Genomic DNA, 21,632 nt, shown 5'->3' with positions numbered 1-21,632 from the left:
AATTCCTGAAAGAAATGTGTGTGTGTTTCTCCCTTGTTTTGGAATTTACCTTTTGTGAACTCATTTGAGGCTTTTATGGCAAAAGAACAGTTCTCTTGACATTTTGAAATCAAGGTGGGCATTATGATAGTCTTTGACAGACTTCTTCTCTTCCTTTCTTCCAAACAGACCCCAGTGTGGTCTTTGACATCCGTGTGCTCCATGTCACCACAACCGAAATGAAGTTGGAGTGGCAGAATACAGATAATGCTTCTGACTATACCTACTACCTGGACATACAGTCCAAGTACGGCTCTAATAGGACATACAGCTCTTGCAAAGTGATCACTCTCAAGGACTTGGTTCCAGGCACCTTATATAACATCACGATCTCTCCAGAAGTGGACCGCATCGAGGGGAGGCCCGGCGTCACTGCACAGTACACACGTGAGTCTCTTAGGACGCCTGGTCAAGGACTATTCTCTCTGACTCTCTCCCAGAGGGTGGGAAGTAAGTGTTGTTTAAACAGTAGGGAAGGGACCACTGTGTTTCTGGGTTCCCGCTAGAGTAGGAAGCTGCTTAAGTGGAAAACATCAGAAAACAGCAGAGATTCTGCTGTTCTCAGTGTTGCTACTGAGCCATATGAACCTGGAATTGTCTTTAGAAGCAGAAAGTGATCTGATAAGCATGGATGACATAACTGTTTCATTCATTCCTTGGGAGTACAGACTAGAGGAGGGTCACCTTGTCATGCTTCCATTAGAAGATACTGCTCACATGAGGAGCAGTAAGGGAGGTGTCTTTTTAAAAATTTATTTATTTATTTTAAGGATTTTATTTATTTATTTATTTGACACGGAGAGGGAGATCACAAGTAGGCAGAGAGGCAGGCAGAGAGAGAGAGAGAGAGGGAGGGGAAGCAGGCTCCCCGCTGAGCAGAGAGCCCGATGTGGGCCTTGATCCCAAGACCCTGAGATCATAACCTGAGCCAAAGGCAAAGGCTTAACCCACTGAGCCACCCAGGCGCCCCAGTAAGGGAGGTGTCTTGCTAATGTTTGATCTAACTTATATGGTAGACATGGTAGTGTGTGTTATCTTTTTAGTATATTTTATATTTTTCTCTTTCCTTAATCAGACTTCCAAAACGACAAGAAATTATATCTGGAAAATATATTTCAGATAATTAAAAGCAGTAAAAAAGGATTTTTTCCCTGAGATTTAATCTGTATGATTATTTTCTGAAGGTCTTTTTGGGAAGAAGACTTCTGTTGTTTGAGTCAGCAAATGTTAGCTTTATTTGTTCTGTCCCAAAGGGGTCAGCCTGTTTTTTAGAGTCAGTAAATAAAATAGCCTTGGAATTCAAGGCTAATCCATGCCTTTTTGTTGTTGTTGTTGTTGTTGAAATGAAGGGCCCAGCAATGTATCCAACATTGAAATAAGTACCAACACCACAGCAGCAACCTTAATTTGGCAGAACTTTGATGAAGATTCTGATATGTACACCTACCACCTTTTTATTAAGAAGGATGGAAATTCCAGCAATGCAAGAGAACTCATCACAGACATGGGTGTCACCAACGCCACCATCACCGAGTTAATACCTGGGTCGGTATACATGGTGAATATCATCACCCAACTCGGGAATGCCACCCAGTCCCTGCCACCAAACTGGCAGTCATTCTGTACAGGTGAGTAGCCTCAGGTGGCACTTGGACTCTTTCTTGGGCGGTGCTGACCTTGCAGGTAGGTCCTCTACAGACTTTAATAAGTTTCGTGTTGTACAGAATACACTGATCTCTTTGAGACATCCTATTAGCTTGTTAGTACTGTCTAGTTATTTGTATCGTTTATTCACTCAGGGATTTATCGAACAGTTACTATATGCCAAGTGCTGTTAAGTGACACCCACAAGTCCCTGCCTTCCTGGAATTTTTATTTTGGTGGGGAAGACAGGTAATAAACAAGATAAATAAGTAAGTTACTGGATGACAGATGCTGGGCGGAGGGAAAAGTAGAAGGAAGGGGGAGATGAGATGTTTATCTAGGGTGCCCCTGTGAAAAGGTAACTGTTCAGCAAAGACCTGAAGGAAGTAAAGGAGCCAGCCATATGACTGTCAGGGCATAGAGCATGATAGGCAGAGAAACAGCCAGTGCAAAGGCCCTGGGTCTGGAGTATGCCCGCTGGGTTGAAGGAAGATCATGAGGCCAGGATGGCGGGAGTGGACCAATGGGAGCAAGGGGGCGATGGATGGGCAGATGGTGAGGCCTGAGAGGCAATGGGCCAGGAAATGGATGCCATCCAGGCTTGTAGTTCATAGTTTGGCTTCCCCACTGAAGAAGATCGAAAGGATATTGTTAAAATGGATGCTCAGCCTTTTCACCTGTCTTGATCCTTATCTCTCAGTGTAAATAGTGCTACAAAGAGAAGGGCAGCCTGCGTTTAACCGAGGGAGCTTCAGAGAGGGACCCAGGGAGTGTTTTACAGGTGGTTCTAGGTGCTTCGGCTCACAGATCTGCTTGGCCCTTTATCACCTTGGCACCTGTGTACCACCTTATTCTCTACCCTCTTTGTACCTTCATCTTCTCTTCCTTAGACCAAGCTGTGCAAGTGTGTTCGGGCTGATCTGGGAAGTGGAGGGTTCCCATTGGATCAGCCTCCCTGGTGGTGTGGGAGCTGGGACCTTGATGAACTCTGACCTCTCACGGGGAGCAGCTGAGAAATCCTGGCAGCTCTGAGTCACTTCTGCTAACTTGGGCTCCGTCCGCCTGGTCTAGACACTGACCTTTGGGATTTGAGTTGCTTCCATGGCTGACATTTATCTTCGCTATAATAATTCCACCGATAGCAAGAGAAAAATGTACATGAGCCTTTATAGCTGGAGGGGGCTGGAAGAGGAGCTGTTGGGGTAGGTGTACACTGGGCAGATGACTTTTCCAGGCCTCCAGTGAAGCATGTGGGAGCTGCTCCTGGTGCTTTTCCTGCTGCAAAATTCTGCAGCATTGAAATAGTGACAATACTCTCCCCCAGTACATTGGTATACAACCCCAAGATCACGACCAGAGCCAAAATCTAGAGTTGGAAGTTTAACTGACTAACCAGCCAGGCACCCCTGACACCCCATTTTAAAGATGAAGAAACTGATCCCATTTACCATTGATTATTCAGCATGTTGTGTGTCTACAAAATACTCTGGCCTCGGATTTGGAAAACCTGGGGTCCAGTTCTGGCTTTGTCGCTTACCAGTCACATCATTTTTAGCAACCTAACGTAACCTCCTGAAGCCTCAGCGGACACATCAGCAGAGTTAATAGGCATTAACCCTACCTCTTCCAGAAGGATTGTCAGGAGGGCCCCAAGGTGAGATGACCCGGGTGAAGGGGTTGCTGTTCCCACTAGCCACAGCTAGTTCTCACGGAGCCCTTCCGTCTTCCGTGGTGGCCACTGTTTCATGTAGTTCCCCATACAGTCCTGCAGCTGACTGGGTTGGGTGACTGAGCCAAGGTCACACAGTTCAGTGATGCCCGATTCAATGTCAGCCTCTGCCTCTTCTACTGTACCGCATGGCTCTCTCCACATTACAGATGAGCTGGGATTCTGCTGCTCGCTGAGGGCCAGTGTTCGGCAAGGCACAAGTCCCAGACTCTCAGGATGTGCTGTCCTTGCTTGGCAGATCCCGCACCAGTAACCTTCTTCCACTGCGAAGTGGTCCCCAAAGAGCCAACCTTGATTCTCAAGTGGCCCTGTCCTCCTGGCACCAACATGGGCTTCCGGCTGGAGATCAGCAGAGGAGCTTGGGAAAATGTGACAGACCTGGAGAGCTGCTCCTCAGAGAACGGCACTGAGTACAGGACAGAAATCACATGTTTGAATTTTTCTACCTCCTACCACATCAGCGTCGCTGCCTCTTCCTGCAACAAGATGGCATCTCCCGCCCAAAACACCTGCCTCACTGGCATCACAGGTGGGCTTTGTGGTGGTGGCAGTGGAGGGGGGCAGGTGGCATTGTGGTCACTCCTGGAGAACGCCATCCCGGTGGGTCTGCAAGTGTGGCCTAAAAACCTGTATTTCTTTCTCAATTTCTACTAAAATATTTGTTTTTGTTGGCATAGACTCTTAATTCTATAGAAATTTAGTCTTAAAAAGCAGAGTAAGAGGGACTCTTTTTTTTTGTATTCCAGAAGCTTCCTTTGGTTTATAGAATAATTCATTGCCACATTTTAAGTAGTAAGTTCCCTGATTGCATTACAAGAAAGCATTTTCATAGAAATATTCAAATATACACAAAAAGTAGAAGAAGGCGTAAAGAAACCCACATATCCATCACCACCCAGTTGGACATTTGTCAGAGTTGGACCAATCTTTCATTTAGATGCCCTCCTCCCTGACTGGGTTACTTTGAGATCATCCTGGTCTTTATTTATAAATAAGTAAACTTCCATTTTATTGAAAAATAATCTTTATTTAGAAATATTTCAAGGAGCCTTCCTCCAAGATAAAGGCTCCTTTCCCCTTTCCGACAGAACCACATTGCTATTACCATCACACTTAAAAAGTGAGAAGTGCTTTTATTCACTATGATCACATATCCAGTCAAGATTCCCATTTCCCTAGAATCCATATGTATAAGCTCCCCACCTATTTTGAGGAACAGGAGTCACTTCCTGTCAAGGGGATCCCACTCGTCAGACTTTTCATGCTCATTGTTCTTACTTTTTTTTACTTGGAAAAAACATTGCTTCTTACATCTTTGTTTTGTTTTTACCTGTCTTTTCCTTGCAATGTCTTTGCCAACGTTATGTCTTAGATCAGCCTGGTAGGTTGGTTTTGCTTTGTGCTTTTGACTCCTGAATATGTTTCCATTGGGGTATTAGAATGTTTCTGGAAATTTTCCAAAGAATCCATGAATGTAATAATAAGAATAAAAGGCCTCTTACTACAGGAACACTGACTTGTGAAATGGTTGAGGTGTTCTGTGCACAGAGCCTTGGATTTAGACAGGGAGACCTGGGTTTGATTCTGAGTCCTGCCTTTTACCAGCTATGGGATCTCAGAAGAGTTACCTAACCTCTATGAGCCTTGTTTTTCTTAGTTATAAAAAGGGGAAATAATACTAGCTTTCAGGACTGTTATACAAATTAGATGAGGTAATGTGTTTGGAAGACCGCTTGAGAGCGGCCATGTATGGCTGCTCAGGTACACCACACAGTTCCAGGGAACAGCATTCATATGGACTGTAGTGTGCATGGGGCTCCTTGAAGTTGTGTAGTACACAACTGTATCAGATGCCCTGGGTCACACTCCTTTGGGTTTCTGCAGCAGTCTAGAACATAATAGAAATAATGAACCTTCTCTGTAGTTTCTGTTTTATAGTGTTGTCTCTTCAGCCGCTGAGAAACATAAGCCATATCTGATTCGGTATCTTTAGGGCTATACACAGTACCTAGGGAAGAGAAGGAACTTGTCAGAAATAGTTGTTTCTGAAGCTGAACGGTATGGTAGGTTTGGATAATGACCAGTTCTTTAGCCAAGTAATTCTCTTACTTTTCAATCTGTAGCTCTCCCTTTCCTCAGATGAATTTTTCTTTAAGATTTATTTATTCATTTGAGAGAGAGAGTGGGGTGGGGGGTGAGGAAGAGGGGCAGAGGAAGAGAATCTTCAAGCAGACTTCAAGCAGAGCCTGATGCAGGGTTCGAGCTCACGACCCGTGAGATCATGACCTGAACCGAAATCAAGAGCTGATCTTTCAACCATCTGAGCTATGCAGGTGCCCTCCCTCCCGCAGATGAACTTTTATAGACAAAATTAACATATCTTTTATTTATCATAAAAGTGGAGCTGCATTTTCTCTGAGAAGTATGGGATGGGTAATCTCGAAGAACTGGAGTGATGGTCTTCTAGCCATCATTTGTTAGTTACTGACTCTATGCCCGGGGTGAGGGACACTGGTGAGTAAGGCAGATAAACGCAGAGAGGGAGAGGATTTCCAGCCCTGCAGGTAGATGAGCTAGCATGCCTCTGACAATTTAGTCCCCAATGGGCCGCTAACAGGCAAAGAGCTGAGGGGAATCCCCGGAGTCTGGGTTGGGAAGCCTGGCTAGGTGGTTGACAATTAGACGTGGGGATAGCGCCCCCAAGTGGTCACTGCTCTCAGTTACTTGAGAGGTTGCCGAAACCTGGTTCAAAGCTGTGCTGTCCTATAGAAAATAATAGGAGTCTCTGGCAGCATTTAACATTTCCGAGGGGCTGCATTAAAAAAAAAAAAGTAAAAAGGGGCACCTGGGTGGCTCAGTGGGTTAAGCGTCTGCCTTTGGCTCAGGTCATGATCCCAGGGTCCTGGGATGGAGCCTGGCGTCCAGCTCCCCTGCTCAGCTGAGAGTCTGCTTCTCTCTCTCCCTCTGCCTCTCCCCACCCACTCGTGCTCGCTCACTCTCTCTCTCTTTCTCAAATAAATAAATAAAATCTTTATATGAAAATTAAAAAAATAAAGTAAAAAGGAAGAGCTGACCTTGATTTAAATCACATTTAAGTGAGTATATTAAAAACATCATTCCAACTTGTCATCTACACAAAATCAATTATCGATTAATTATTTTACATTCTTTTCTCATGCTCAGTTTTCGGCATCCAGTCCATGATTACACGCCTAGCACGCCCGAACTGGGGCTGGTCATGTTTTAGCAGCTGAGCAGCTCTGCGTGGCCGGTGGCTGTCGCCCTGGGCAGCACCAAGTGTGGGAGCCCCGCTGCGGTGTTTTTGTTCAGTTTTCTCAGTCTCCCTGAATCTTGACTATAATGATGAAAACATTCGAACTGAACGTGGGAGACAGATTTAGGTAAAGAGAGAGTACGTGTGTGTGTGTGTGTGTGTGTGTGTGTGGAGAAGGATCATCTTTAATTCAGTGTTTTCTTCCTCTTGTGTTAACTCGGAGGCTGACTTCAGAAGCTCAGTTCAGAAAGAGGAGGCACATCCTCATGAAGGTCATGCACGGAATGTTCCTGCATGGGCTTTTCTGGGAAGGGGATCAGTCGGGTTTCTCAGGTGGCATTTTAAACCAACTCCAGCAAAAAAAAAAAAAAAAAAAAAAAAAATGTGGACTTTAGTTTGAAGAATGTGGACCAGGAACATAGCCAGGTCTTAGGAGAAAGTGCATCCTCTTCATGTCAGCTTTGCTTTCTTTCTTTCTTTCTTTTTTTTTTTTTTTTTTTAAAGATTTTATTTATTTATCAGAGAGAGAGAGAGCATGCACAGGCAGGCAGAGGTGGAGAGAGAAGCAGGCTCCCTGCCAAGCAAGGAGCCGGATGTGGGACTCTATCCCAGGACCCTGGAATCATGACCCGAGCCGAAGGCAGTGGCTTAATCGACTGAGCCACCCAGGCATCCCTCAGCTTTGCTTTCATCCAGGTCTCTCTGTTCCATCATGGTCCTCAGCCAACCAAACCGTCCGGTGCCATGGCCACGCAGTGGGCAAGGGACTGCGGACAGCTCCCACCTCAGGGTCCCAGCCACACAGGCTCTCTCTCGCTCTCCATCCACGGTGGTTCTCTAGGTCAGGATGATAAGATGATAAGAAAGGCAGATTGTCTTCAACAAACAAGGCTGCTGGAAGCCTGCCCGGGTGTGTGGCTGGGCATGCTGAAGGTGCCATTGTGAGCTGGGGAATCTGCCATCTCTGCCCCCTACTTCCCTTCCCTGCCCCTTGCTCTGGATGTGCTTTCCCTGAGTCCCCCTCCCTGCTCCCAGAGCAAGGGCAGAGCTTGAAGACGCTACAGCAAGCTTCTCCTTAATAGTTTTGTTCCCTCTTTGGTTTTAAATGGTGGGTGGTCATGTTTTGCTTTGTTCTGTTTCAGACCCTCCTTCTCCAGATGGATCCCCAAATATTACATCCATCAGTCACAATTCCGTAAAGGTTGAGTTCAGTGGCTTTGAAGCCAGCCACGGACCCATCAAAGCCTATGCTCTGATTCTCACCACTGGGAACGGTAAGGGACGGTTATGGCTCCAGTAGCCCAGGAGCAATCCCGTGACAGGGGGCCATTCCTGTGCCTGCTGAGGCATACTTGGAGATACAAGTACATGTCTGTTTTTACACTGTCACCCACGCTTTGGCGCTCAGAAGGCGGTGGGTGAGCTCTTTACTGGGTGATCTAGGTCAGGGTTGACCGACTTTCTGTGAAGGGCTGGATAGAAAATAGTTTCAGCTTTGCAGGCCATGCAGTCCCTCTCACAGCTGCCCGACTCTGGCACTGTGGGGTGAGAGTGGCCGCAGAAGGGGCGTGAAGAATGAGTGTGGCTGTTCCACTAAAATATTATTTATCAGAACGGGTGGCCGGCTGGATCTGGCCTGTGGGTTGTACTTTGCTGACCTCTGACCTAGGTTTTTCTTCTCTTTTACAACACAGGATCTTTCAGGTGACAGAATGTTAGTCAACCAACTCTCTTTCTCTCTTTCACACACACACGCGTGCGCACGCTTGTGCATACACCGCACACATGTTATACTAGAGGGTGGCTTTCTCTCGAAGGAAAACAGAAATTGACTTCTGCATTTGTGGTTAAAAACTTGCAGAAAGCATCCTCACAGCTGAGAGAGGAGGGGGCTCACAAGCTCCTTTTCCCCAGAGGGGCTCCATTACATTCTTCGGTGGGAAGAAGGGTGTGATTTGGGGTTGTTCTTGTTAGTGTTAGCTGTCCTTGTGCAATGCACAAGGCTGCATTTTCAAGGCCACGTTCTGTTGTTTTGTTGATTCTTTAAACGGGAACAATGCAGTGCTGCCTCTGCTCATTCTCTCAGCCCTGCCCAGGGCACTGCCCTCACCTCCTCGAGGACCCAGAGGTCAAGCCCCTTGTGAGGGGTGTGGGGATCCTGGAAGACAAGGACTTTGCTGGTGTCATAAACCCATGGCGGGATTTCCACAACTGATGCTGAGATCTCTGTCTCTCTGTCTTTTCGTTTTGGGTCTGTTTCGAGTCATTTTATGGTGAAGGTTTCCAGCAAAATCCAAGCTTAGACGTTGCTGAATGAAGGAGGAAATACCTCATAGTGACCACAGTGACCAATACCACCCTGTGGTGAGGAGACCACAGGCACCGAGTCGATGGTCTAGGTTGGAAATCAACCCCACTGTGTACACAGTGTGGTCTTGGGTCCAGGTCCTTTTAGCTTTCCATGCCTTCATTTTCCCACCTGTAAGATGGGTACGGTAAACCCATGTGATGAGACTGTTATTAGTGCCTGTCGTGCACAGAGATTAAGTAAAGCGGGTACAACTTAGTTTAATTAAAGCCTGATGGAGAGCACACGTGAGAGGCGGGAGCTATTGTCATTACTGCCCAGCATCAATGTCATTATTTAGATACATGGGAAACAGAAATCTCTCTCTGCAGTCACTTTCTTATGACCTTTTTTCTGTGTGCCTTTCTTAGCTGCTCAGCCGTCTGCAGATGTTTTGAGATACACGTATGAGGACTTCAAAAAGGGGGCCTCAGACACTTACGTGACATACCTCATAACTACAGAAGAGAAGAGACGTTCTCAGGGCTTGGCTGAGGTCTTGAAATACGAAGTCGATGTTGGAAACGAGTCAACCACACACGGTTATTATAACGGGAAGCTGGAACCCCTGGGCTCCTATCGGTAATGCCCTAGTGGTTCTTGCCCTCTGGGGCCGATCCTTGTGAGTGCGAAGTTTGCATGCCTGGGGTGGTGGCCCCGTCTCAGCTACCTCTTTCCTTCTTGTCATCCCATAGGGCTTGTGTGGCCGGCTTCACCAACATCACCTTTAACCCTCGCAATAACGGACTCATAGACGGGCCTGAGAGCTACGTGTCTTTCAGTCCCTATTCAGATGCAGTGTTCTTGCCCCAGGATCCAGGTAGAAAAGAACAACAGTGCTCTTAACATCTCAGTGGGGTTTTGCTTCTGGCGTGGACAGAAGGCAGGGAGTGTGCATGCCTCCCTCCATCTCTGGGAGGGCTGTCTCTCCTCTCAGAGGCTGAGAGGTCTCGTGGCCATCAAGAGCCACATCTGCTTCCTGGAAGGAGGCCCCCTGTCCTGCCTGCCCCCCCTGTCTCTCTCCTCGGCCCGTTGCCCTTCCACTCTGCAAACACATTTAGTCCTTTTTCTCAGGGTGGTCATTCGTGTGCCCACGTGCCAGGCACCATTTGACTTTAGTGCATGGAACCTTCAAATGTTGGGGCCAAAGGAGCTGCAGAAATTGTCTTGTCCAGCTCCTCTCTGAGACACGAGGCTGTGAAGGGCCAGAGAGGGGCCGTGACTTGCATAGAGTCAGGCCTGACACTCTGGCCTCAAACTTCTTGTCAAGCACTCCTGTTCTTTGTCACACAGAACAAAGTGATTCTGGAGCCTCAGGGACCCAAGGGAGTATACACCTTACCTTAGGCCAGTGGCAAAGTGATCCGCTGGTTTGTTATTGTGTCCGGTTTTTACACTTGATAGTTGTTGGCTTCAGGAAAGAAGCCCCAGGAGGCAAGTTCAGGGAGTCCCCAGCCCCTGCCCAGTAATCAGATGGGTTTTCTGTCACTTGAGCACAATGCTGTCGGTACTTCTGCTCGTTGGTGGGTATTAGTCTCACAGAGTTGGAGGTGGCAGGAACTACAGGGAATATTTTTTCTAGTGGTTTTTAAACAGTGGTCACTCCACCAAACAGGACCCAGATCTGAGACCCTCCCTGCCCCTACCCCACCTCCATAAGAGCGTTTCTGCCTGGTTTTCTACTTCATATATTGGGCTGCTGCATGCAATTTCATTTGAAGAAAGACATCAGCAGTAAGAACAACTCAAAAATCATAGACAGCCCAGTTCCCTATGTTTGCAGTGGGGGAACCCCAGGGGAGGGGAGCCGTGACTTTCTCAAGACCAGCCCATTAGTGGTGGCCTTGGGCGGGGGAACCTGGCTCCCAAATGCCTAGACTAATTTTATGTCCAAAGATATTTAACACACACACACACACACACACACTCTGGTTTGAGGACTCTGAGCTGATTGTGAACATCTTTTTTTTTTTTAAAAACTTAATTTTGATGAACATTTTTTTCATGTGTCTGTTAGCCATTTATATGTCTTCTGCCCCCAAACCACATTGAGATACCACCTTACACCAGTTAGAATGGCCAAACTCAACAGAACAGGAAATAACAGGTGTTGGAGAGGATGCGGAGAAAGGGGAACTCTCCTACACTGTTGGTGGGAATGCAAGCTGGTGCAGCCACTCTGGAAAACAGTGTGGAGATTCCTCAAAAAACTAAAAATAGAGCTTCCCTATGACCCTGCATTTGCACTACTGGGTATTTACCCCGAAGATACAGATGTAGTGAAAAGAAGGGCCATCTGCACCCCAGTGTTCATAGCAGCGATGGCCACAGTCACCAAACTGTGGAAAGAGCCAAGATGCCCTTCAACAGATGAATGGATAAAGAAGATATGGTCCATATACACTATGGAGTATTATGCCCAGAAAGGATGAATACCCAACTTTTGTATCAACATGGACGGGACTAGAGGAGATTATGCTGAGTGCAATAAGTCAAGCAGAGAGAATCAATTATCATATGGTTTCACTCACTTGTGGAACATAAGGAACAACATGGAGGACATTAGGAGAAGGAAAGGAAAAGTGAATTGGGGAAAATCGGAGGGGGAGACAAAGCATGAGAGACTGTGGACTCTGAGAAACAAACTGAGGGTTCTGGAGGGGAGGAGGTGGGGGGTTGGGTGAGCCTGGTTGTGGGTATTAAGGAGAGCAAATATTTTATTTTTGAAATTTTTATTAACATATAATGTATTATTAGCCCCAGGGGTACAGGTCTGTGAATCATCAGGCTTACACATTTCACAGCACTCACCATAACACATACCCTCCCCAATGTCCATAACCCAGCCACCCTGTCCCTACCCACTTCCCCCCGGCAACCCTCAGTTTGTTTTGTGAGATTAAGAGTCTTTTATGGTTTGTCTTCAAGGGGGGGCAAGTATTGCATGGAGCACTGGGTGTGGTGCATAAACAATGAATCTTGGAACACTGAAAAAATAAAATTAAATAAAAACTTAATTTTATTTAAATTCAATTAACATATAGTATATTATCAGCTCATGAGCATCTTCTGAAGTGCCTCCTGTTTGGACTTTTCCCAGGTGTCATTTGTGGAGCAGTTTTTGGGTGCATCTTTGGTGCCTTGGTAATTGTGGCTGTGGGCGGCTTCATCTTCTGGAGAAAGAAAAGGTGACTGTATATTTTTGTGACAATACCCCACTTTTTAAGGGACCTTTTTTTTTTTTTAAAAGATTTTACTTATTTATTTGACAGAGACACAGCAAGAGAGGGAGCACAAGCAGGGGGAGTGGGAGACAGAGAAGCAGACTCCCTGCTGAGCAGGGAGCCTGATATGAGGCTTGATCCCAGGACCCTGGCATCATGACCTGAGCTGAAGGCAGATGCTTAATGACTGAGCCACCCAGGTGCCCCTAAGGGAGCTTTCTACTATGGAAAATTTCAGGCAGTCACACGATTGGAAGGACCAGTGTCATGGGCCTCCTCACCCCCATCCCCATCATCCACACTCTCCACTGACTGGCCAATCCTGCTTCCCCTCAGCTGCCCCGGCATCAGGTCCTGGTGAACACTGCCATATAAGGTGCTTCCTTGGAACTGTGCCTTCTGGTTCCCGAATCAATGGTGTGGTGTTAAGAGATTTCACTCTCGAGTTAGCCAAGTTTGAACACATGTGTGGTCTGACTAGCAGTAGGGAGCTTTGCCGGGATGTCTAGGAGACTCTGTGATGTGACACCAAGCGTTAAATAAATATGGTGTGTGAATAGTAAAAATAGCTTCTCTGTTTTGATTGCTTCCTGTGTGCCTGGATTTGTGTTTTCCATCATGGGGCTCTAGGAGGCGGGTCTTGAAAGCCCCATTGCAAGGACACACAAGTTGAGTGTAGGAAGTGGGAAAGCGAATTTGAACCCAGTGTTTGCACTTCATTGCTAGCTCTCCTGTCTGACCATGTGTGGGACAGGTGAAGCCTGTGTATCTGCTGGGATTCATTTGCACTCCTCACGCACTGCCAGCTGGGGAGTTTCCTTCTGGCTCAGAGTCCCTGAAAGCAGCCACACCAGGGTCTTCTGCCGCCATCTTGCCCTGTTGGGTTGACAGGTAGATTTAAAATGTGTGTGTGTGTGTGTGTGTGTGTGTGTGTGTGTGTATGTTTTAAACACCAATATGGGGTTTAGCCAACAATGCAGGAGATTGCCAGGAGTCCCACCACCATACCTATAGAGGAGAAATTTTCTGGTTTATTCCATTAACTTATCAGGAAGCCCTTCTCAAAGAACAGTTTGAAGAACTGACTCAGGCTTTACAAAGGAGTCGTGCTGCGGATTCACATTTACCCAGAAGTATTTCTAACGGTGGCCTGAGCAAGTTCTTCCATACTTTTGGATGGTGTGAAAGAGAGTTACTTCGCAGATTTGTAACCAGGGTTTGCTGCCTAGACCTCTAAGCTTAGTGTTAGGGAACAGGATTCAGTGCCATATATATATATGAAACAATATATGGCATTTTGTAGATACGTGAAAGGGGAAAAAGCCCAGAATTACCCCTTTTTTAGTCTTAATGGGTCTTTGTTTCTTTTAAAACAGGAAAGATGCGAAGAATAATGAGGTATCCTTTTCTCAAATTAAGTAAGTTTCTGGAGTTATGAGCTTTATTTGAAGACATTTAATCCCCCAATTTGTTCAGTAACTATCTAGAGAATTTTTGGTGGAACTTGCTGTCCGTTGTTCTAACACATTTGGCCATGATCATCCCGAAGTTCTTGCTAGCTTTGTTTTTCCGCAAGGAATCTGTTTATTTGGCTCCTGAAGCTAGTAGCTTCCTTGCCATGTTCTCCTAAGGCGAGTAAAACCTCACTTCCATATTCTACCAATAAATTTGTATTTTGTGATTTTTAAGGAAAAATAAATGGGTTATCAATATATAGGAGAGGACCTTGTTGGACGCCACAAAGCCAATCAGTTACCTGAGAGGGTCTAGAAGTGAGATTTCCTGATTTACATTTCATTGTTTTGTAAATAACATTACAGTGAACCCTGCCTCCCTCCCCCATTTATTACTGTGGTTTTTGTTCTTTTGGGAAGATGTTTATTATCTCTAGAGTCATGACTGAGTCGGTGTTTCTAATGGATTATTTTTTTCTTTCCCTTTCTATGATGAAGACCTAAAAAGTGAGTAGCCGCTTTAATTTTTTAATAACTTGTATTTTTCTGTTTTGAGCATGAACTTCATTGCATGTAAAAAAGTCCTAAGAAGTTGTTCTGTTTTCTTAGATCCAAGTTAATCAAAGTGGAGAATTTCGAGGCCTACTTTAAGAAACAACAAGCGGACTCCAACTGTGGGTTTGCAGAAGAATATGAAGTACGTGGTTGTAAATAACGTGTTGTTTAACTGCTTTATGTTTCTAACCAAAGTTGGGAACCTGCCCATTCTTGTTGCAGGGAGAAGCGCTGGGTGAGAGGCAGCCCTCTTGGAGGGGGAGGAGCTCTTGCATGTCCCCCTGGGGTCCCACTGCGAGCCCTTAGATGTACCCCCACTGCTAGTGGTTTGTGTGTTTGACCTTGTTGAGACGTGAAGATTATGCAGAGAGGGAGAGAAACTGGGCATTTCAGTGTGAGGGCTGTTCACTGGAGTAGTTGGGAAGCTGTGGGGGCTGGCGTGGGGCGCCGTGTGGCCCAGGTCGATTCCTCAGCATTGTGTGAAGAGCCGGAAAGAGTTCCTGTGCTTCCATCCTGTTCTGTCCTGTCCAGTGCGCTCTGACCACCCCCACCAGCCCAGAGCCCCTCCCTCAGAACGGCCACGCACACTCACACACTCGCTCTCCCTGCCCTGCCCTGCTGCCCTCCCTGCGCTGCCCTGCTGCCCTCCCTGCCCTGCCGCCCTCACTGCCCTGTCCTGCTGCTGTCTCTGCCTCGCCATTTGCATTGGCTTCCTGTGGCTACCATAACAAATCACCACAAACTCGTGGCTTAAAACATCAAATTTGTATTCTCTTGTGGTTCTGGAGGCTCTACTAAGTCCAGAGTCAGGTGTCAGCCCTCTCTCCCTGGTGAGTGACACTCCCAGGTGTCAGTGCTCCTGCCGTTTCTCTGGTGGGGGATCCCCATCCTTGCCTCTTCCTAAGTGGGAGGCTCCAGGTGTTCTGTGGCTTGGGGCTGTGTCTCTGCTCTGTGGCCCCCCCCCACCCCGTGTCTCCCTTCGGGGTGTCTTGGTTGAGCACACTTGTTACTAGATTTGGGGCCCACCTGCAGATTCCGGGATGATCTCACCTCAAGATTCTCAACTTAAATTCATTCCCCAAGACTCTTCCAAAAGCAGCTCACATCCACAGGTTGTGGGGGTTAAGACATGGGCTTGCCTTTTTTGGGGCTGCCATTCAACCGACTGCACGATTCAAAGCACAGCTCAGGACGTAAATTCTGTCTTTGGGTCCCTTTCCCCTGTGAGGTGTTGCCTGTCAGCGACTTCCAGCATTTATCTAATTCTGCCTCGTTGTAAAGTTAGTGATTTCCGCCTACACCCCGCTCCCAGGTTGTAAGCACCTTGAAGGCAAGGATTATGCTTTTTCTTTGAGTTGGACCTCTGCTTTAGTTTCCATGGCTGCCGTAACAAAACAGCACAGACTGGGTGGCTTCCGACAACAATTCTTCTCTCACGGTTCTGGAAATCAGGGGTCCAAAATCAAGGTGTTGGCAACGCCTTGCTTCATCTGAAGTCTCTAGGGAAGGCTCCTGCTGGGCTTCAGCCAGCTTCTGGAAGCCCCAGGCATTCTTGGTGTGTGGGAGTCTAACTCCTCTGCCTGCATTCATCTCAGCACACCTGGCTCCCCTCATATGTCTGTATCTTGGTGTCTCTTCTCTTAGAAGGACATCAGTCCTGTTGGATAAAGGGCCCACCCTACTCCAGTATGACTTCGTCTTCTTCTTCTTTTTTTTTTTTTTAAAGATTTTATTTATTTATTTGACAGACAGAGATCACAAGTAGGCAGAGAGGCAGGCGGGGGTCGGGGGAGCAGGCTCCCTGCTGAGCAGAGAGCCTGATGCGGGGCTGGATCCCAGGACCCTGACATAGGACCTGAGCCGAAGGCAGAGGCCTAACCCACTGAGCCACCCAGGCGCCCCCATGACCTCATCTTCTTTTGATGACAGCGGCAAAGACTGAGTTCCAAATAAGGCTGCATCAGGGATCGGAACTTCAGCCTATCTTTTTGGTGGACACAGTTTAACCTAAAACACCTCTGCACTCCCACTTTGTTCTGTCGTGCTCTATGCTCTGTATAACTAACATGTGGGCACTAAACAAACGGACAACTCATTTGTTTTCAGGATCTGAAACTTGTTGGAATCAGTCTACCTAAATATGCGGCGGAGCTGGCTGAGAATAGAGGAAAGAATCGCTATAATAACGTTCTGCCCTGTAAGTTGTGTTTTTTCCCTGTCCCCATAGGCTCTTCCCTGTTCTCTGTCTCTGGCTGTCAGGCCTCTCACAGTGGAGGGGAATGGGATCAGGGTGCTGGCCAGCCACGCCCACAATCATTCATGAGTTCCCCTGCGGGGCGCTAAGCCCTGTATTTAGGCATATTCCACTGAATCCAGCCCTCAGGAGAACCTTATGAAGTAGGTAGTAGAATATTCGGTTTGTAGATGAGAAAATTGAGGCACAGGGTAGCTAGGGGGTTTGCCCAGAGTCACACAGAGGGCCATGGCGGGCCAGGCTTTGGATTAGGGCTATAGTTTTTTTCAGGGAAAGGGCCAGAGTCCCTGCTCTTATCCCCTCTCTCTCTCTTTTTTTTTTTTTCTTTTAAAGATTTTATTTATTTATTTGACAGATAGAGATCACAAGGAGGCAGAGAGGCAGGCAGAGAGAGAGAGAGAGAGAGAGGAGGAAGCAGGCTCCCCGCTGAGCAGAGAGCCCGACGCAGGGCTCGATCCCAGGACCCTGGGATCATGACCCGAGCTGAAGGCAGAGGCTTTAACCCACTGAGCCACTCAGGTGCCCCTTATCTGCTCTCTCTTAAAGCCCCTCATTTGCTCTGGAAAGGAAGGGAGCAGGAGGAGGACGGGAGTAATGCTTTCTGCTTATCCAGATACATCTCTGGTGGGCTGATGAGAGCATTCCATAGCTAAATATGACTTGTATTTGAATTCACATATGGAGAAGTAACAATGTTTGCCTAATGGATGGGGATAACAACAAATGGGGTTTAAAATGAGAGTGATTTTTCACATCATCCGTGGAGATGAAATGTAAGCCCTCCTCCATGGAAAGTTCTTAGTGGTCTCTCTCTCGGGTGGGAATTAGGGCATGAAGAAGTTATCAATAGATTGCAGCTGTGTTCTGATTTCGCTGTACTTTATAGGCTCTGTGGATGATTCTTCCACAAGGACATTTAGAGACATTGTCTTTTTTCTTTGAAGCTGTGTTTTTCTTTTCCGGTCTAAAACATTAACTTCTGTTTAGATTCAGGATTTTTTAGCTTCTGCATTCTTTCTCTTTATGCCTCCTGCCGTCCGTCCTTGTACTGACAGCAGGTACTGACCCTTGTTCCAAGAAAAATGCTTTCAAAATCAGGCTGGTGGGATGTGCCTCAGAACGGCCCGTCCACAGTTAACTCAGGATCGTTGGCCTATTCCTGTGAATGTTGCAGGGATTTTCAGATCCAGAGTTTGGGAGAGTTTGGGGCTGAAACTTGTGTAGGTCACTGAGTTTGGAATTGCCGTGTTATTTTGTCCAGGGGAGGGTGAGATAATATGTGATCAGAGACAGGGACATGCAGGTGATGCTACTGATTACATCTGAAATTCTCACATTACTTCATTTCTTGAGTTGGGCAAGCTTGTGGGTGCATTTATTTTTGTAGTGTTTATACGCAACTGATAAACTGTGTGTGTATTTTTAAGATGGAAACACAAGGATTTTGTGTTTTAGGTTTTCCCACCCATAGTTGCTTCCACATTCAGTTTATGCCCGAGTTTGGTACTTTTTGTAATGACATTTTTAGGACAATAGAGAAAGTATGCAAACCTTTCCTTCGTGGGAAGAGCACTAGATTTGAATTCTGAGTGTCTTTGACCAGACATCGGTACTTAACCTCACAGACCCTCAGTTTCCTCATTTGTAAAATGGGCACAAAAGCCAGAAGGGTGGTTTTGAGGAATAAATACAATTGCTCCGTGCATCCCTTGGCTTATGACACGCACACCAAGGATGCTAATAGCAGTAGGTTGGTGTTGTCTGAGAAGGAGGTCTGGCGTGATGAAGAGCTCGGACCCTGGCTGCAGGCTGCCCGGGGTTCGAATCCTGGCTCTGCCAGTGAGTAGCTCTGCTGGGCTTCTGCGGGCAGTTGCCTGACTCCCCTCTGTCAGTCACGTGGGCTGACTGTAAGGATCAAGAAGGTCATCTCCATAAAATGCCATGTGTCATACCTTCAGGATGTGACAAGAGCCCCTGTGTTGCCATTTTGTACTTTTCTCTCTTGTGTGTAACTCTCCTCAAGTATTTCTAATGAGGACCCTTTTTCTCTCAATGCCATAGATGATATTTCCCGCGTCAAGCTTTCCATCCAGACCCACTCAGCTGATGACTACATCAACGCCAATTACATGCCCGTAAGTGGGGAGACGAGCCCAGAGCACGGCTTGTTCGGGTGAAATCTTCGGGGCTCCTCCTTGTGTCTTTGACACTGAATTTGGGTTGCTTCCCATTTTCTAGGGCTACCATTCCAAGAAAGATTTCATTGCCACACAAGGGCCTTTGCCCAACACTTTGAAAGATTTCTGGCGTATGGTTTGGGAGAAAAATGTATATGCCGTCGTTATGTTGACCAAATGTGTCGAACAGGGAAGGGTAAGTGTTTTGTTTATTTTTTATTTAAGTTATTTTAAAATTTATTTTATTTAATTATTTTAATTTAAATTATTCAATTAAATTAATGCATTCATTTCGACTGTGGTGAAGGGATATCTTAAGAAGCATTTGTCTTTCTAAAGAAAACACTCCCCCAACCATTAGCACCTCTCTTCTTAGAAACTCATTTTCTGTCTTTTTCTCCTGTAAGAGAAAAGTTTAAAAATATCTTTTTTTTTTTTAAAAAAAAAGCATTTTATTGTTACCTTCTATTGTGGATGAATAGCATGTTCTCCATTCACGAGGTCGCTGCTGGAGTTACAAGTAGTGGGAGTGTGGTCAGCTCCACACAGAGCTCCTGGGGCTGGAGCACGGGGTCATCTCCATGCTGGGAGTGGGCGCCAGTCCTTTGTGTCTCTAAGCCAGCATCTCATCTGTGAGATGAGGGATTCGACCAACTTGGTGATCAAACCTAGCTTTTAACACTGGAGCCCTTCTTCTATCCCAGATTTCAGACTCCTCCCCAGATAAGTCTCAGCTCTCCCCTCTCCGCTTTTAATATTCTTCATTTCACTCTAATTTAGCAGATGTTTACCCTGCCCCGAGTATGTGTAGGGTGCTGTGCTCCGGGCTGGGGATGGGGGAGGGAGAGATAACAGTGAGCTCTAAGAGGTGGTTCCCATTTTCACAGGGCTTCGCGTATAGGAGCCCGTATTCTGCCTCACTTCTTTGCATCCAGAGAACAGGCTGTCATGCAAACAAAAGAACTATGCTTATGAATGCAAATAAACTTGATGGTGTGGTGGAGCCCAAGGCCTTGCCCTTGGAACAGTTTCATAAATCTGTGTTAGGCAAATGAAAATGATGTAGTTGAATAAATGGGGAACACATTTGTTGTTTATCTCAAGTCAGGGGAGAAGTGGATTTACTGGCTCTGGGTGAAAAAGAGAGGGAGCCAGTCAGTTTCCTCCGTGTGTGCTATTTCTTTCCTCTAACAGCGCCCCTTTATAATTATTGTGTAGATGGGGAAACTGAGGCTCAGAGAATTTAAGAACTTGCCCACACGGTAGCAGCAGACACCCAGCTGGGAAGAGGCTGAGCTGAGAGCATCAGCTCCGTGTCATTGTGTGTCTGAGTCCTGTGTTCTTTGGGGGAGCAGTGGTCTGGAAACTGGGATCTTTTTAAAAAATACAGGTCCCCAGCCAGAGTCAGAAGCCTGGGGGTGGGGTCCGGGCATCTATTTTTAGAGCAAAATAGACCTCCCAGGAGTGAGTCAGATAATCAGATTTGGAAGGCACCTGCAGTTGAACACACCTCGGAAAGTGGGGGAGGGGGAATGGAGGAGGGAGAAAGAGTGTGTGTCTGTGTGGGTGTATTAAGTCATTTGTCAAATTAGAGATTCAGATATTCTTGCAGAGCAGATGTTTCTTGATTTTTATTTCTGTTTACATCTGCCCACCGATTTATTTAAATCGAAGACCCGGAGTGATTTAATTTAATTCTCTTTATTCATGTCTTTATTTGTATTCTAATTAGTGTGGGTCTGAAAGTACTGGGAAAGTCCTCATTTCTTTTAGCTGCATGGGGTCATGGGTCAGTCTGAGTTTAGTTCCGAGGACAGTTGTGGGCTAGCGGCAGTCGGAGCCAAGGGAAGCTGGCTGGGACTGTGTCCTCAGTGAAGGGACAATGACTGTTCTGCTCTAAATCCATTTTCATGCAGAAATGGGGGCTCAGGGTGGGCCAGATCTTCTGAGTTCTCAGGAGAAGCCGGGAATCTGGAATTTTATGAGAAACCTCCCAATTTTAAAAGAGTTGGCCATAATTGTAAATTAAAAAACACTTTTGGGAGTCCGACAGAACCCAGCTAAAGGGCTGACGCAGTCTCTGATGCCAGTTTCCAATAGCCAGTCTCCCTTATGAGGCTTTAGTGATGGCGGACGGTGTGACCTGACTTTTTGAATAAAAATGCAATTTTACTCTAGACCAAATGTGAGGAGTACTGGCCCTCCAAGCAGGCTCAGGACTATGGGGACATAACGGTGGCAATGACATCAGAAGTCGTTCTTCCAGAATGGACCATCAGAGACTTCACGGTGAAAAACGTAAGTAAGAGGCCAAGATGGATAGGCCTCAGATAAGAAGACCCTATAGTAGTTTGGGGTGATACTTTTAGGTTGTTATTAACCAATATATATATTTTTTGTTATGCATCAGAAAAATACTTTTGTTCTCTTTCACAGAGTGAAAACTATGTACGTACACTGTAAAGCAACCCTTAGCTTTAACTTTCTTAAGAGGAAGTTCAGTTATTTTTTTTCCTTGTTGAAGTGTAGTTGACATAGAATATTACGATATTTTCAGGTGTCTGACATAGTGACCCAGTAATTACATACTTTATGTGGTGCTCACTGGGGTAAGTGTAGTCCCCATCTGTCACCATACAACCTTATTACGACATTATTGATTCTATTCCCTATGCTGTTCTCTTCGTCCCCGTGACTTACACCTTTTGTAAGTGGGAGTTTATGGGTCTTAGTCCCCTTTACCCCTTTCGCCCACCCTGACCCACTTCCCCTCTGGCAGCCACCAGCTTGTTCTCTTTTTTCTCAGTCTGGTGTTTAGTTTTGTGTTTTGTTTTGTGTTTGTTTTTGTTAATGTATGTTATTCTGGAATGAGATGAATCTTAAGAACAAGGGTCAGCAGCAGCCACTGTTCCTTCCGCTTTCAGGTGACTTGTTT

At 46.3% G+C, this 21,632-nt stretch overlaps 1 protein-coding gene across 2 annotated transcripts in view; it reads left to right on the top strand.

The window, feature by feature from the left end:
- The window catches only part of PTPRJ (protein tyrosine phosphatase receptor type J), a 161,494-nt gene that overhangs the window by 127,550 nt on the left and 12,312 nt on the right, over positions 1-21,632 (top strand). For both annotated transcript variants that reach the window (XM_046014724.1, XM_046014725.1), the window contains exons 8-21: positions 169-426; positions 1,389-1,667; positions 3,651-3,941; positions 7,829-7,960; positions 9,405-9,615; positions 9,729-9,853; positions 12,134-12,221; positions 13,634-13,675; positions 14,210-14,218; positions 14,321-14,408; positions 16,373-16,463; positions 18,582-18,655; positions 18,759-18,893; positions 20,876-20,995. In XM_046014724.1, coding sequence (XP_045870680.1) covers positions 169-426; positions 1,389-1,667; positions 3,651-3,941; positions 7,829-7,960; positions 9,405-9,615; positions 9,729-9,853; positions 12,134-12,221; positions 13,634-13,675; positions 14,210-14,218; positions 14,321-14,408; positions 16,373-16,463; positions 18,582-18,655; positions 18,759-18,893; positions 20,876-20,995 — 1,943 coding nt within the window. The remainder of the gene's footprint in view (positions 1-168; positions 427-1,388; positions 1,668-3,650; positions 3,942-7,828; positions 7,961-9,404; positions 9,616-9,728; positions 9,854-12,133; positions 12,222-13,633; positions 13,676-14,209; positions 14,219-14,320; positions 14,409-16,372; positions 16,464-18,581; positions 18,656-18,758; positions 18,894-20,875; positions 20,996-21,632) is intronic.

Source organism: Meles meles, chromosome 8 (genome assembly GCF_922984935.1).
Source record: "Meles meles chromosome 8, mMelMel3.1 paternal haplotype, whole genome shotgun sequence".
NCBI lineage: Eukaryota > Metazoa > Chordata > Mammalia > Carnivora > Mustelidae > Meles > Meles meles.
This window is presented reverse-complemented; position numbering and strand designations above follow the sequence as displayed.